The sequence below is a fragment of the Nycticebus coucang genome, chromosome 7 (genome assembly GCF_027406575.1).
Source record: "Nycticebus coucang isolate mNycCou1 chromosome 7, mNycCou1.pri, whole genome shotgun sequence".
Taxonomy (NCBI): domain Eukaryota; kingdom Metazoa; phylum Chordata; class Mammalia; order Primates; family Lorisidae; genus Nycticebus; species Nycticebus coucang.
In genome coordinates, this window is record NC_069786.1 from 37,294,128 (window position 1) to 37,309,678 (window position 15,551).

At 36.2% G+C, this 15,551-nt stretch overlaps 1 protein-coding gene across 5 annotated transcripts in view; it reads left to right on the top strand.

The window, feature by feature from the left end:
- The window catches only part of KYNU (kynureninase), a 152,473-nt gene that overhangs the window by 25,413 nt on the left and 111,509 nt on the right, over positions 1–15,551 (top strand). For all 5 annotated transcript variants that reach the window (XM_053596926.1, XM_053596925.1, XM_053596923.1 and 2 more), the window contains one exon: positions 13,368–13,488. In XM_053596926.1, the coding sequence (XP_053452901.1) occupies positions 13,368–13,488 (121 nt within the window). The remainder of the gene's footprint in view (positions 1–13,367; positions 13,489–15,551) is intronic.

Here is a 15,551-nt window from a genome sequence, read left to right on the forward strand (position 1 = left end):
CATGGCCCCGCCTATCTACAAAGAAGACTGAGTGTAAAATACAATTTTTGTTCTTGACAGTTACATGCAAAGCTAACAATTCCATTACTGTAAAAGATAAATAAAATGGAACTTAGTGTACAGCTAGCATTTGAGTTTAATGTGCAGATAAAATTTTCACTCATCAGCATTTTTGGTAATACTTGAAACTATGGGTGTGGTAGTATCAAGGAATCATATCTGGAGTTAGAAGAAGTTGGTAGAACAAAATTTTATGTATTGGCAAAGAAAAAAGAACTTTAGGGAAAAAAAACAGAGCCATAGAAGAAAAAGGAAAATGAAGTATTCTAAACCACCTGGAGAGAGATCTTCAAGCATTTGAAGCATTTGGAGGCCTTGCTATCAGTCACCATTCAGGGGCTGCATGATGAGCCTTTCATTTGGGCAGCTAGAAGAGCTTTATTACATAGACTTAACTTTAACACTTCACTGGAATAATGGGAGGCCAACTGTATTCTTCTAGTTGTAATTGAAAAAGTGAAATATTGGAAATGAGGTTTGTAGAGTGCTGTTCCAAGAAACCTAACTGTGAAAGGAAAATGAATTGATAACAAGGAATGAAAGGAAATGAATGAATGTCTTTTTCTTAAGGAAGGTAGGGACTTGATGAGTTAAGAGAGAGACAGGCAGGTAAAGTTGAATGTGATTTTTCAGCCAAGTAGAGTCCATACTTGATCTGTTGTCTGCCCCCATCTTCTTCACCCCATCTTCTTCACCTCATTCTAAAATAATGTAAATTGCTAGAGACAATCTCTGCCTACTCTCAAAGGCTGTATTTGCCCTAATGTTTGTGGTCAACATGAGTCAGATTAAGATATCAAGAAGAAAGTTTAAGATCCCACCTAGCTGCTCTCTACTTTTGGTGATATGTTATCAGGCATCTCTCAGGCATAGAAAGAAAGCCTGGAGATAAAGTCTTATCAGGAGAGGTTAGACTTTAACCTTTGTCTGGGGTAATGTCTGGTGTTTCCCGTGAATGAATGCTCATTTCAGGGGAATTTACCCTTAAAGTTGTGGACAATTTCTTTTTAAATATTCAAAATATGGACGTTCCTTCCATCAGATGCCATCCCATTCATCATTCTAGACCTCAAAGAGGACTGACATGTTCAAAATTAGACAAGAATATAAGGACTGTATGCAAGTAGACTGTAGTGATCATACATTTTCTCTGTCTTCTTCCAGGAATTATAGGAATTCTATTCAAAGTCCAAAGAGATAACGGTGTGAGTGTTTCCTTAGAACACCAGGCACAAGGCAACACAAAAAATTCTTCACTCATTATATTCTGAATAATAGTAAAAAGAATAATGCAGACTTTATATTTAGTAAAATGCACAAATCATACAGCTTTATGGATTTTATTACATATGCATATCTATGAAATAAGATCCTATATGGAGAAACAGAACATTGCCAGCACCTGGTAAAACTGTTTTGTACCCCCTTTTGGTACAACCCATTTCTGGTTAACCACTGTTTCTTCTATAGCCAATATTTGAATATCATCTTTTGAAGTTTTGTACAAAATTCACTTCAAGTTCTTATCTGTTCAATGATGCAAACATATGGATCTAACTTAAACAGATTATATTATATAATATTTCTCTTTTTAAAATTAATACCATAGTTTAATTATTTAAGTCAGACACAGATAAAGATGGCCCTTTTTCTATTTAATTCTCCTGTTCCTATTCAGACTTTTTTTTTAGCAAAGTGCAACTATAACACAATGTTTCCAGCATTTTATTTATTATTTTTATGTCATCCTAAAATCTGTTCTTATTCACCCATCTACAAACTTGTCCCCAATTTAGAAAGAATGGTAGAATGATCTCTTTTTTTAATGACAGAAGTACAAAATAAATAACTTGTTCATTAGAAAAGTTTATTGATATTGTTATATAAATTTATATTTTATAAAACTGGGTTATTTTGGTGCACAGTCTGAGTTTTAATATATGTATAGAATCATATAAACACATCTCCTTCACAGAACATAGAAAAGTTTCATCATCTCCCAAAAGACTCCATGCTGGCCCTTTGTAATCAATTTCTCTACTACACTCCTAACCCCTGGCAATCACCAGTCTACGTATTTTCTCTCCCTATAGTTTTGTCTCTTTCAGAAAGTCATAAAAAAGAAATCACGTACTTTATGCAATCTTTGGAGACTAGCTTCCTTTATTCAGTAATTCCTTTGATACTAATCAAAGTTACATCAAAAAGTGTCCCTTTTTATTGCTGAACAGGATCTTTTCTGGGGATGGACTACAGTAGTGTGTTCATTCACCCAGTAAAGTACATTTGAGTCGTGCCCAGTTTGGGTGATTACAAATAGCTACTATAAACATTCATGTACTGGATTTTTTGTGAATGTAAGTTATCAAACTTTTTTGTCACAGGTAGTAAATATCTCACTTTTGGTAGGCCTCGTATATTCTTACTCTTTTTATCCTTCTTCTCTTACTTTTATTCTTCCATTTAAAAATGTAAAAACACCCTAAAGTATATTAAAATAAAAAAAGAAACTATTGCTACTAAAAAAAAGAAAAATGTAAAAACATTCTTAGCTTACAGGCTGTATAAAGATAGGTCATGGGATTGATTCAGAACACAAGCCACAGCTTGCCAATCCCTGCTTAAAAATACTATAAGTCGATTGCTAATGGGCCATATTATAAGTGTTTTTTAATTGCCAAACTTTTTCGGAATGATTGTACTATTTTGCATTCTCATCAGCAATGTATGGGAGTATTTAATTGTTCCCCATCTGCACCCCCCAGTTAATATTGTCAGGGTTTTTTTTTGTTGTTGTTGTTTTATTTTTTAGAATTTTTGGAATTTACATGCATTTCCAATAAGCTTAAGTATTAATCATTTCGTATAGTTATGTACCATCCATACTCTAGAAGAAACATTTGCTTAAATCTTTTGACTATTCTTCAATTTCAGTTTTTCTTAGTGTTGACTTTTAGGAGCTCTTTGTACATTCAAAATACAAGTATTTTGTTGAATAAATGATATGAAAATATTTTCTCCCAGTCCGTAGTTTTTTCCTCTTAGTAGTGTCTTTTACAGGCTAAGCACCCATGTCACAGTCGTTATGGCACTGGCCGCATACACCAAGGCTGGTGGGTTCAAACCCAGCCTGGGCCAGCTAAACAACAATGACAACAGCAACAGAAAAATAGCCAGGTGTTGTGGCGGGTGCCTGTAGTCCCAGCTACTTGTGAGGCTGGGGCAATAGAATCACTTAAGCCCAAGAGTTTGAGTTTGCTGTGAGCTGTGATGCCACAGCACTCTACCCAGGGCGACATAGTGAGACTGTCTCAGGAAAAAAAAAAAAATAGTATCTTTTACAGAGTTAATTATTTTAATTTTGAGGCTGTGCAATGTATTAATTTTATTTTATGGATTGTGTTTTTGATATCATGACTAAAAACTCCACACCTCACCAAAAATTCCAAAGGCTTCTTTGTCTCATGGTTTATTTAGAAGTGCACTGCTGAATTTCCACGTATTTGGACATTTTTCAGTTTTCTTTTTGTTACTATTTCTAGTTCAATTCTATTATGATCAGAGAACATTTATTGTACGGCTTCAGTTCTTTCAAACTTGTTAAGGTTTGTTTATGACCCAGGACAATGCTCTGTTTTTGTGAACTCTCCATGTACATTTAAAAGAATATTTATTCTTCTGTTCTTTGCTAGACTATTCTACCAAGGTCAACCCATCCATTTGTGTCACGATGTTTCTCAGATCTGGGGCATACTTGTCTGTCAGTAAAATCATAACCAGGTATTCTTATTTATGGACATAATCATAAATCTCAGGTAAGCATTTTTCCAAATTGCTGAAACTCAGTTCAGTATTTTCAACTACAGCAATAACCACAAACATTAATTACATTAGTACGGCAATTATTAAGATTGGGATAATTTTACAATTACATACTTCCTACCCAACATATTCATATTGGGGGTTCATCTGCTTGGTAATACCAGAGAGCCAAATAATCAAAAGACAAATAAAACAAACACAGCTGGAATCTCTATGCTTTCTACTACTAATTATAATGCAATCAGTAGCAATTTCATGTTCACCAACTGCAAAAGCATTGTATGTCTTTGGAAAAGATCTTTTCTCTTTCCTTCTTTTATTTTATTTATTTTTATATACAGAGAGTCTTGATCTATTGCTGGGCAATAGTGCAAGGCATTACCATACTTCACTGCAACCTCAAATTTCGAAGCTCAAGTGATTCTCCAGCCTCAGCCTTCCAAAGTGCTAGGATTATACTTATGAGCCACCACACTGGACCTCTTTTTTTCTTTTCTATTATTTGAGAAAGGAATTCTGGTTTAAAAAAAATGCAATACTTATCTCAAGTTTCTTAAATGAACAGTCACAGTATGTTGACATTTTAGTTTGGAATATCTAATCTGAACAGCACTCTAACACAGTCTTTGGGTAGGATATCCTTTCATAAGTATAGTCCCTTATCTGTACAGTTTTTTCTCATCCCAGCATGGTTTCTACAACATCTCAAAAGGAAACAGAACCCCCAAAAGGAAAAATTATAGAAGAAGAAAGATTGTTCAATGAAAAGTGGACAGCTGACTACTTTTTTGTTGAAGGGACTAATAATGTACTCTGTTTAATTGGTAGGGAATTTGTGCAAGTTTTCAAAGGCTATAATTTGAAAAGGAATTATATGCAAAAACGTGTTGCTGCATTGATAGCAAACGTGTTGCTGCAATGCGTATGAAGGATTATGTCATATGGACAAAATAGCAGAACTGAAAAAAATAGTCTGTCTTCCTCAACAATTTATTTTCAAGTTACAATTCAGATGAATTCCATTGTAAAAGCTTGTTACATGGTAGCATATTTAATAGCAAAAAAAAAAAGGCTATTTACTGATGGTGAGTTTTATTTAGCAATATGTGAAAATCACAGAAGATATAATTTGCTCCGAAAAAAGGGAAAATTTTATCAGTTTGTCTCACCAGACTAGAGCCAGGCAAATTGAAGAAATTGGAAAATCTATCAAAAGAAATTTAGAGAGTAAAGCCGTTAATTTTAAATCTTATACTTTAGCAATGGATGACAGCACTGATGCTACAGCTAACAGCTCAACTTGCCATTCTTATTAGAAATATTGATAATGAATATAATGTAACCAAAAAATGATTTATTTAATGACATTGAAAGATATAACTAAGTCAAGAAATTTATACAGAGCAGTAAAAAATAGGCTAAAATGATTTTCTTTGTCCATTGTCAGTATACCTGGTATAGTTACTGATGGTGCCCTGGCAATGGTAGTTAAAAAAGAAGGGCTTGAAAAGTTAATAGAAGACAATGCAATTGCCACACAAAACTTATATTTGATGACATGTCACTGCATATAGTACATCAAGGAAATGTATGTGCAAAAGATTTAATAATGGATAGCATTATGCAAATTGTTACCAAGACTGAATTTTATGAGGGCCAAGGGATTGAATCATCACCAATTCCAGGAATTCCTTGAGAGCACTGATGCTGACTATAGTCATATCATTTACCTTTCGGAAGTAGACAGCTAAGTTGAGGCCAAATGCAGAAAAGACTTTATGATTTGCAAAATGTTACCAAGTCATTATGGTATGAAAAGCCAGATTTATGCCAGAACTTGACAATGAAAACTGGATTACCAATTCAACATTTGAAATGGATTTAACTGCCCATTTGAGAAGTTCAAGATATATCTTCATGGTGAAAACCAAATTATCAATGCAATATTTTAAACCATAACAGTTTTCCAAATGAAACTGAAACTATGGCGAACTCAGATTAAGGCAAAAGGTTTATGCGTTTCAACACATTGGCTAAACACAGTCCTGTGAACAGTGAAAAATATATAGCCTTGCTGTTTGATTTGATACAAGAATTTGAAAACAGATTTTTTTCAAGATTTCCAGGAAAATAATCAATATTTTAATACATTTGTGACTCTCTTTTCAGATGACATAAATATATTACCTGCCAATTTTCAAATGGAATCTAGAGAGCTGCAATCTGACATTCCACTTAAAGAGAAATTTGATAATTTCTCTTTCCTGGACTTTTATACAACCTATCTTCCTAGGAACCAGTATCTATCGCTTCACAGTCATGCTTTGTTCATGTCATCACTTTTTGGCATCTACATCTGTAAGCAACTATTTTCAAGAATAAAGCACATTCAGAGTAAAATTAGAACCAAAATATCTGATGAGCACCTTGAAAACTCATGCAGAGTAGCAATTACTTCCGTTGAACCAGATACTGGTGCATTGGTTTCTCAAACACAGTGTCAAATATCCTACTAGTTTTGTGATGCCCACTTTTCTTTTAATTTTATAATAAAAATATCAAAAAGATGCTTTATTGCTTATATATGTATATTTTCTATATTAGTGAACACAAGCTTGGAAACTGCTTCGTGACTTTAAAAGACTCTCTAAACAGGCCACTGCCTGTTTAGGTTATTATGTTAGGAAGTTTTTGTTTATCTGTGATGGTGGATATCACAAAAATTATGCATGAATTTTTTTTTTTTTTTTTGCTCATAAGCTTTTATTAGTGTTTGTGTATTTAATGTGTAGCCCAAGACAACTCTTCTTCCACTATGGCCCAGAGAAGCCAAAAGTTTGGACATACCTGCTTTATATCAAGCTAAGTCTTAGACTTCTCCAAAGTCTGAAAGGCAGAAAGTGGTATTCCCTAGTTCAAGCATATATCTGTATGTATATGTGTGTGTCTGTATATATTTATATATATAAATTTAAATTTAAACTAAACCATATTTTTTAAGGAATATTCACTTCAAAAAAATTTTAAAGCATAGTATGGTAGTGAATTTATCTTTCATTCTACAATCAAATACCTAACGAAAATAGTCCACCAATGCTATTAATTATATGCCTGTGGCTCAGTGAGTAGGGCGCCAGCCCCATATGCCGAGGTGGCGGGTTCAAACCCAGCCCTGGCCAAACTGCAACAAAAAAATAGCCGGGCGTTGTGGCGGGCGCCTGTAGTCCCAGCTACTCGGGAGGCCAAGGCAAGAGAATCTCGTAAGAGATTAGAGGTTGCTGTGAGCCGTGTGACATCATGGCATTCCACCAGAGGGCGATACAGTGAGACTCTGTCTCAAAAAGAAAAAAAAAATTATATAGAAAGAATTTTTAAAATTTTATAATGCTGAAATTAAATTAGTGGAAATAACTGACACTTCCATAGAATGCTATATATATATATACCAACCAGCATGTTATACGTATGATAGATACACATTGGCATTTGATTAAAAAGTTCATTAGCATTTGAGTTCCTTTTCACTATAATTATATTTTGGAAAATATTAATTTTAAAGACAAGCCGTTTAAAAATCTTTGAAACTTGGATTTGCCCTTCCCTCAAACCGTAGTGTTATTCCAGATTTCTCCTTTAATTTGCAAAAAGGAAAAAAAATAAAGTTACTTTATAGTTTCTTGATTTTCAACATGAGCTTATTTATTGAGGGGAAAGGAGAGAAAGAGGATGTGTGTGTTTCTGGGACTTAGAAGTCTACTGAGATTTTTTTTATTCTAGCTCTTGGGACAACTCTGCTGAGCCTTTCACCACTGTTGTGAAGGAGCCTTTGTGGTTTATCACAATAGTATAATCTTCCATGTGTTTCATCATGTGAAAGGGGATGGAAAATTTTTCTCTAGAATGATTTCACATGTACTTTATAACTGAATCTTAAAATATTTAAAGTGGGCTTAATTAAATCTTAAATTATAATAATCACATGCTGTGTAAAGTTGAAATTAAACTACCTCCTGTGACCTTAGATAATTTAATTAAATTTGAGGATTCACACAGTTTTTTTAAATAATTTATTTATTTTTGTTTTCAATTCGTAGATTAAGTGCCAAGCCTTCTGAAGTGATGCCATGTAAAGAATTTGTTTGGAGATTTTTGAAAAATACATGTGCTTCCTGGATACAGTGGCTCACACCTATAATCTCAGCACTTTGGGATAGTGAGGCAGGAAGATAGCTTCAGGCCAAGGATTGCAAACCAGCCTGTGCAACATAGCAAGACCCCATCTCTATGGGGAAAAAAAAAAAACAGCTAGGCCTGGTGGCACCTATCTGAAGTCCTAACTCTTTGAGGAGCTGAGACAGGAGGATTGTTTCAGCCCAAGAGTTTGAAATTTCAGTGAGTTATGATTATGCCAAAACACTCCAGCCTGAGTAACAGACTGAGGAATTGTCTCTTAAAAATAAACGTCTATGCTCAAGCCCTACACTAGAGAAAGTAAATTAGAATCTTTGAGTCAAGCCCAGGATATTTTTTACAAGATTCTGATATAATAGACCAGTAGATGAACCTAATTGAAATATATAAATATCTATTTACTATTTTAAAAAATGATTATTTCATAAATAGATAATCATAAACAGTTTAAACATACCTATACATGTATTATTTTAAAATAAATGGTAGTTTATCTCTTTAAAAGCAAATATCTGGTACTGGTTTTATAATTGGGGTGATATTTGGCCAACTTTGATGATATTAATGGAATGTGGATGCTCCAAACATTATCAAGCTCTTTTTTGTTTTGTGGAAGTCATTATTGTAGGAAATCTATACATGTTGAAGATGTAAACTTTTCCACAAGGACTTGAAAATAGATACAACTTAAAATTAAAAGTAGCTACATTAGAGCCAGAAGAGATGGCTCATACCTATAATCCTAGCATTTGGAAGGCTGACACAGCAGGATTGCTTGAAGCTAGGAGTTTGACTCCAGTTTGAGCAAACACAGCAAAAACTCTACATAAAATTTAAAATTAACCTAGCGTAGAGGCACATGCCTGTAGTCCCAGCTACTCAAAAGGCTGAGGCAAGAGGATTGGCTGGGCTCTGGAGCTTGAGGCTGTAGTGAGCTATGACCACACCACCACCCTGTAACCTGGGAAACAGAGTGAGATGTTGTCTTAAAAAAAAAAAAAAAGCTTCACTATTATGCCAACCATGCATATATTACTGGGATATACAGGCATACTTTATTTTATTTCACTTTGCTATATTATACTTTGCAGATACTGTCCGTTTCTTTGTTTCTTTTACAAATGGAAGATTTGTGTCAACCCTGCCTAAGCAAGTCATTTTTCCAGCAATGTGTGCTCACTTCATTTCTATGCATCACATTTTGGTAATTCTCACGATATTTCAAACTTTTTCCATTATTATTTTGTTGTTGCTGTTGTTGTTGAGACAGCATCTTGCTCTATAGCCCTGTAACCTAAAGTTACACCTGAGCTTAAGTGGATCCTTCTGCCTCAGCCTCTGATCACAGAGACTAGGCATGTGCTACCATGCTTAGTTTTTGTATACTTTGTGGAGTTGAGGGTCTCCCTATGCTGCCCTGACTGGTCTTGAATTCCTGGTCTCAGGTGATCTTGCCTCCTCATCTTCCCACAGCACTGAAATTACAGCACTGAGATTACACTCTTTTTTCATTATTATATGTTATGGTAATCTGTAATCAGTGATCTTTGATGTTACTATTATAATTGTTTTAATACATCGCAAACCACACCCATAAAAGACAGCAAATATAATTGGTAAATGTTGCATGTGTGTTCTGGCTGCTCTGCAGACAAGCCATTGCCCTACCTCTCTCCCTTTCCTTGTTCGTTTCTTTTCCCTGAGATGCAACTATATTAAAATTCAGCCAATCAGTAACCCTACAATACCCTCTATGGATTAAACTGAAAGAGTCACATTATCTTTCACTTTAAATCAAAAGCTAAAAATGATTAAGCTTAGTGAGGAAGGCTTCTCAAAAGCTGAGACAGGCTGAAAGCTAAGTCACTTGTGTCAAACAGCCACGTTTTGAATGCAAAAAAATTCTGGTAGGAAATTAAAAGTGCTACTCTAGGGTACACAAGAATGATAAGAAAGCAAAACAGCCTTCTCATTTATATGAGGAAAATTTGAGTGGTCTAGGTAGAAGATCAAACCAGCAACAACATTCCCATAAATGAAAGCCTAATCCAGACAAAGGCCCTAATTCTCTTTAATCCTATGAAGGCTGAGGGAGGTGAGGAAGCTGTAGAAGAAAAGTATGAAGCTATCAGAGGTTGGTTCATGAGGTGTAAGTAAAGCCACCTTCTTGACATAAAATACAAGAGCTGATATTGAAACTGCAGCAAGTGTCTGGAAGATGTAGCTAAGATCACTGATGCAGGTTGACCTGCTAAGCAACAGATTTTCAATGTAGGTGCAACCACCTTCTAGTGAAAGAAGAGGCCATGTAGGGCTTTTATATCTAGGGAAGAGCAGTCAATACCTATCTTCAAAGGACAGGCTGACCCTCTTTGTTAAAAACCAATGCTGGTGCTGACTTCAAGATTAAGCCAATGGTCATTTATCATTCTGAAAATCCTAAGGCTTTTAAGAATCATGCTAAATATACTGTAGCCATGCTCTAAACAGGGAACAACAAAGCCTGGATCATAACACATCTTTACTGCATGGTTTACTGAATATCTTAAACCCATTATTAGGAACTGACTAGAAGAAAAGATTCCTGTCAAAATATTACTGCTCGTTGGCAATGTACCTAGTTATCCAGGAGCTTGGGGGGGATATACAAGGGGTTAATGTGGTTTTCATGCCTGCTAACACAACATCCATTCTGCAGCCAATGGATCAAGGAATGATTTCAATTTTCAAGACTTATTATTTGACACAAATACATTGTGTAAGGTTTTAGATACTATAGCTAGTGATTACTCTGATAGGTCTGGACTTAACAATCTCCAGAAATATGAGACAATACATTTTTGTTGTTTAAGCTACCCAGTCTGTGGGACTTTGTTACAGAAGACCTAGCAAACTGATTCAGAGCTTGTAACATGAAGCAAGTACTCCCACTCTAAAAGGAGCGCTTGCAGAATGCGGAGACTTGGCTGATGGAGGGAATTTGTGAGTTCTTTCAACATGCCCACCATGCCAGAATTTTAAGAGTGACTCTTGGAAAGGGCTCAACAAATGTTGTGCGTGTGTCTTTTTAGTTATAGAGTTCTGTAGGGTCATCGCCACTAACATTTATTGTTAATGAATTATCTATGGTTTCTGTCATGCTATGATAACAGAAGTGAGGCATTGCAGCTGGGCTATGTGCTAACTGCTAAAGGGAATTGATGGTTGGAGGTCTCCAGCAGGGAGGTATGGCCTCCAAAGCCTGAAATATTTAATCTCTGGTTTTTATAGAAAAAGTTTGCATTGACTTGCTTAGAACAAGTATACTGCTTGGGAATCCAGTCTTCTGGGGATTAATAGAACAAATTCAGCAAATGGTCTGATTTGAACACAAACTCCCAGGATCCTCAGATAATGACATCTTTCTGTTTCTCACAGTAGAAATTGACAGTTTAGATTAAGAGGAAGAAATTGAAAAACCTCATCTACCTCTTTCTTCCAAGAACAAGATGAAATCTCATCTTGGCTGGGAGAAGGCAATAGCACCTTTCTGGGCACAGGAAGGCAGCCAGGACACCAACTTCAGGCGGTGACCTCAAAAAGACAACACAGTTTTTGCATCTTGGAGAACACTCACCTGCCCCCACCTGGCTAGCTACTCAGAAATAGCCAATAGATAGCTGGTGTCCTGGCTGCCTTCCTGCGCCCAGAAAGGGGCTGTTGCCCTCTCCCAGCCACGTTCCCTCTCCTTCTCTTCCTCTTGTGGATTCTCCCATCAACCATCTGGTTATTCTGTCAAGGCCAATTAAAGATGGTTCCTTACAGCTTCTTAGGTTAGTGATGTGGAATGCTCCTGTCACTGGCCCCACCCTGGCAGAAGGTGATTTTTGGTTTTCTTCTCCAATTCTTTTTTAAGTAGGTTTTGTTTCCCCAACTCCTCAAATCCCTGAACCAGAAGTGGGATGCTTATCCTGAAGCATATGCACACCTTGAGTGTCAGCCCATCCCTCTGTTGAGTTTTTTGTCTCTCGTGCTGTGCCTGATGTATCTGGGCAGGACACTGCTTTTGTTTCAGTTTTTATAAATGTCTCAAGTTCAAGAGCCTGATTGTGAATCAACGTTATCTCTTTTTTGACTTAGTAAGCAAGTATTAGGCTTTGGGGGAGGGACCCATAAGGTGATTTCTTGTCTTTTTTTCCTCCCATTATTGTATATAACTTTTTTTTTTTTGTTGAGACAGAGCCTCAAGCTGTCACCCTGGGTAGAGTGCTACGGCGTCACAGCTCACAGCAACCTCCAACTCCTGGGCTCAAGCGAGTCTCCTGTCTCCACCTCCCAAGTAGCTGGGACTACAGGTGCCCACCACAATGCCCGGCTATTTTTTGGTTGCAGCCATCATTGTTGTTTGGCGGGCCCGGGCTGGATTCGAACCCGCCATCTCAGGTGTATGTGGCTGGCGCCTTAGCCACTTGAGCCACAGGTGCCGAGCCTATTGTATATAACTTTTGATAGCCAAATCCCAGATTTGTACTTTTTTTCCCTGAGACTATTAAAACCATTCTCTTCCACTTGGTTTTACCGTAACATTTGGAAAAGGAATAAATGTTGGCCCTTTAAATAAAAAAGAGAAAGAGAGAGGAAAAAAAGCTCAGTAGTTCACAATTATAATTTTACATGTGGGCATTTCTGGATTGTGTTTGAAACACACGGATTGGTGTGTTTGTGGTCAAGGATGAGTTGTAAGATATGTTGTAATACAAATCACCAAAGTCCTTATTTATTCAAATAAGAAATAAAGAGAACAAATTTTGCCTATATATGAATTAATTCTATAATATATATGTATAGAGAATGGAAATGTATATAAATCCAATATATCTACTTCAATTATGAAGATAATTTCTTTAGGTTTTTAAAATTTACCACATCTTCACCACTAGTTAATACAAATGTTCAGTACTTGCCTAAACTTTTTCTAATAAGATTAGAAAGACTGATGTATTTCTCATAAAAAAAAATCTATTTTTAACTTGTTTCTATTGCCTTTGGCTATTTAAGCTTCAAAGCAATTGCTAATGTAGTTTTCCTCCTGGGACTCAATTCGTGTGAATGATCACTACAATAGCCTCTATAGGTTTAAAAAATGCAAATGTTTACTTATTTTTCAGATAACCCGATGTTACCTTCAGGACTAATTATTAAGTATTTATTATCTTGGTTTGAGTTAATTCTGTTAACTCTTTGTACCAGATTTACAATACCAAATGGAAGAATGTTGATTGAATAAGCACTTTTTAAATTTTCTTCTGTTTCAGTTGATTTATCTCTAGTGAATAAGGATGAAAATGCCATCTATTTTTTGGGAAATTCTCTCGGCCTTCAACCAAAAATGGTTAAAACATACATTGAAGAAGAGCTAGAAAAATGGGCCAAAATGTAAGTATTATTTTAAAAGTTACTACTCATGCAAGAATTTGAAAAATCACATTTGGTTGTCTAATATTTGGAAAGAATCCTTGTACAGTCGTCCCTTTGTTTCCACGCGGGATTCGTTCCAGTCCTCTCCCAGATTCTCAAATCGACAATGTTCAAGTCCCTAATATAAAATAGCATAGTATTTGTGTACAATCTATGCACATACTCCTGTATCCTTAGTTTTTTAATCTATGTATTCATTTAGTTCTGTTTTTTGATAAAGGATCTCTCTTTGTTGAATGAGCTATGTTACAGTGGTGCCATCTTAGCTCACAGCAACCTTAGACTCCTGGGCTCAAGCAATCCTCCTGCCTCAGCCTCCCAAGTTGTTGGGACTGTTGGCATGTATCACCACACTGGCCCTCCAACATACTTTAAATCATCTCTAGATTACTTATAATAACAAATACACATATATGCACATGTAAATGCTATGTAAATACTTGACAATACTGTACTGTTTAGCAGATAATGACAAAAGAAAATCTGTACATGTTCCATACAGATGTGATCACCCATTATTTTTCCCACATATTTTTCATGCCTGTATATTTGAGTTCATGGATGTGGAACCTACATGTACAGAGGAGCAACTGTACTTTGAGGAAACATGAACCATCGTGCTGTTCAGTTCTATAATTTTACTGTTGATCAAAATAAGTTCACATGGCTAGTTAATGGGAGAGTCAAAAGTAAAGTGTTTAAAATATTAAACCTGGTCTTTCTCTTGTGTTGACACGTCTAATAATAAATATAATCATTCCACTTTATTTCTTAAAAGACTAACAAAGGATTTAATGTTAATAGTTAGGATTTTTGTTCCTTCATGTTTAGTTCTTAAGTGAACTATCAATACTTCTTTTTCTAAATAAGGAAAATAAACATATTGAGGAAGGTAAGAGGTCTAGTAAAGCACGAGGCCCTTCCCTTCTGAAAGTAACCCAGGATTTAGTGGGTAAGATGCTCTGTTTGCATTTAGCTAAGGCGATTTGCACCACCCGTGAGAGTCTCATGAGAACCATTTTTCTCCGTCTCTTGTGTACTGCCTTCCCTCTTCTCATGGTGAGACTCCTCACAATCTCTCCCTCCCCGAGCCTGATCCTCTGCCAGCCCAGTCCTTGCAGCCAACCTGATTTTCCCTCCCTCAGTGTCACTACTCTTGGGTAGGCAGTTTGGAAGGATCTATTTTTTTTTTTTTTATCAGTTTAATGTTCTTAGCTGTATTATAACCTCTTTAGAAACTAACCGACTCTTTGGTATTTTCTATTTCTCATCAGTAATTACTGATAATTTTAAACTAGAAATACCTTTAAATATATAATTTTTTAAATAGAGATATTTCAAAAATATTTTCTGATTTGTTGAAACTGAGGAATACATATAAAGTGGAGCCAAACTTGAAGGTCAGGTAATAAAATTTCAGGAAGATGAAACCAAACCAAACAAGAATTCTGGAGGCAGAACATTTGGCTCTCCTAGAAACTCAGAGTATTTTCTCTACCTTCCTTTATCTGCATATCACTGGTCTTTTATTTTTTATTTTTTCTACTTTTTTAAAGATTTATTATTATTATAAGGAATCAGCTCCTGGGATTGTGGGGGCTGGCAAGTCCAGGACTACAGTGGGGGTTGTTGGGTTTAAGACCCAGCAAAGCCAGTAGTGCAGATAAAGTCCAAAGGCCATCTGCTGGAGAATTTCTTCTTGTTTGAGAGGCTGGTCTTTTTTTTTTTTTTTTTTTTTTTTTTGTAGAGACAGAGTCTCACCGTACCGCCCTCTGGTAGAGTGCCGTGGCGTCACACGGCTCACAGCAACCTCTAACTCTTGGGCTTACGCGATTCTCTTGCCTCAGCCTCCAGAGCAGCTGGGACTACAGGCACCTGCCACAACGCCCGGCTCTTTTTTTGTTGCAGTTTGGCCGGGGCTGGGTTTGAACCCGCCACCCTCGGCATATGGGGCTGGCGCCCTACTCACTGAGCCACAGGCGCCGCCCCATCACTGGTCTTTTAAACTGGGATCAGCATCT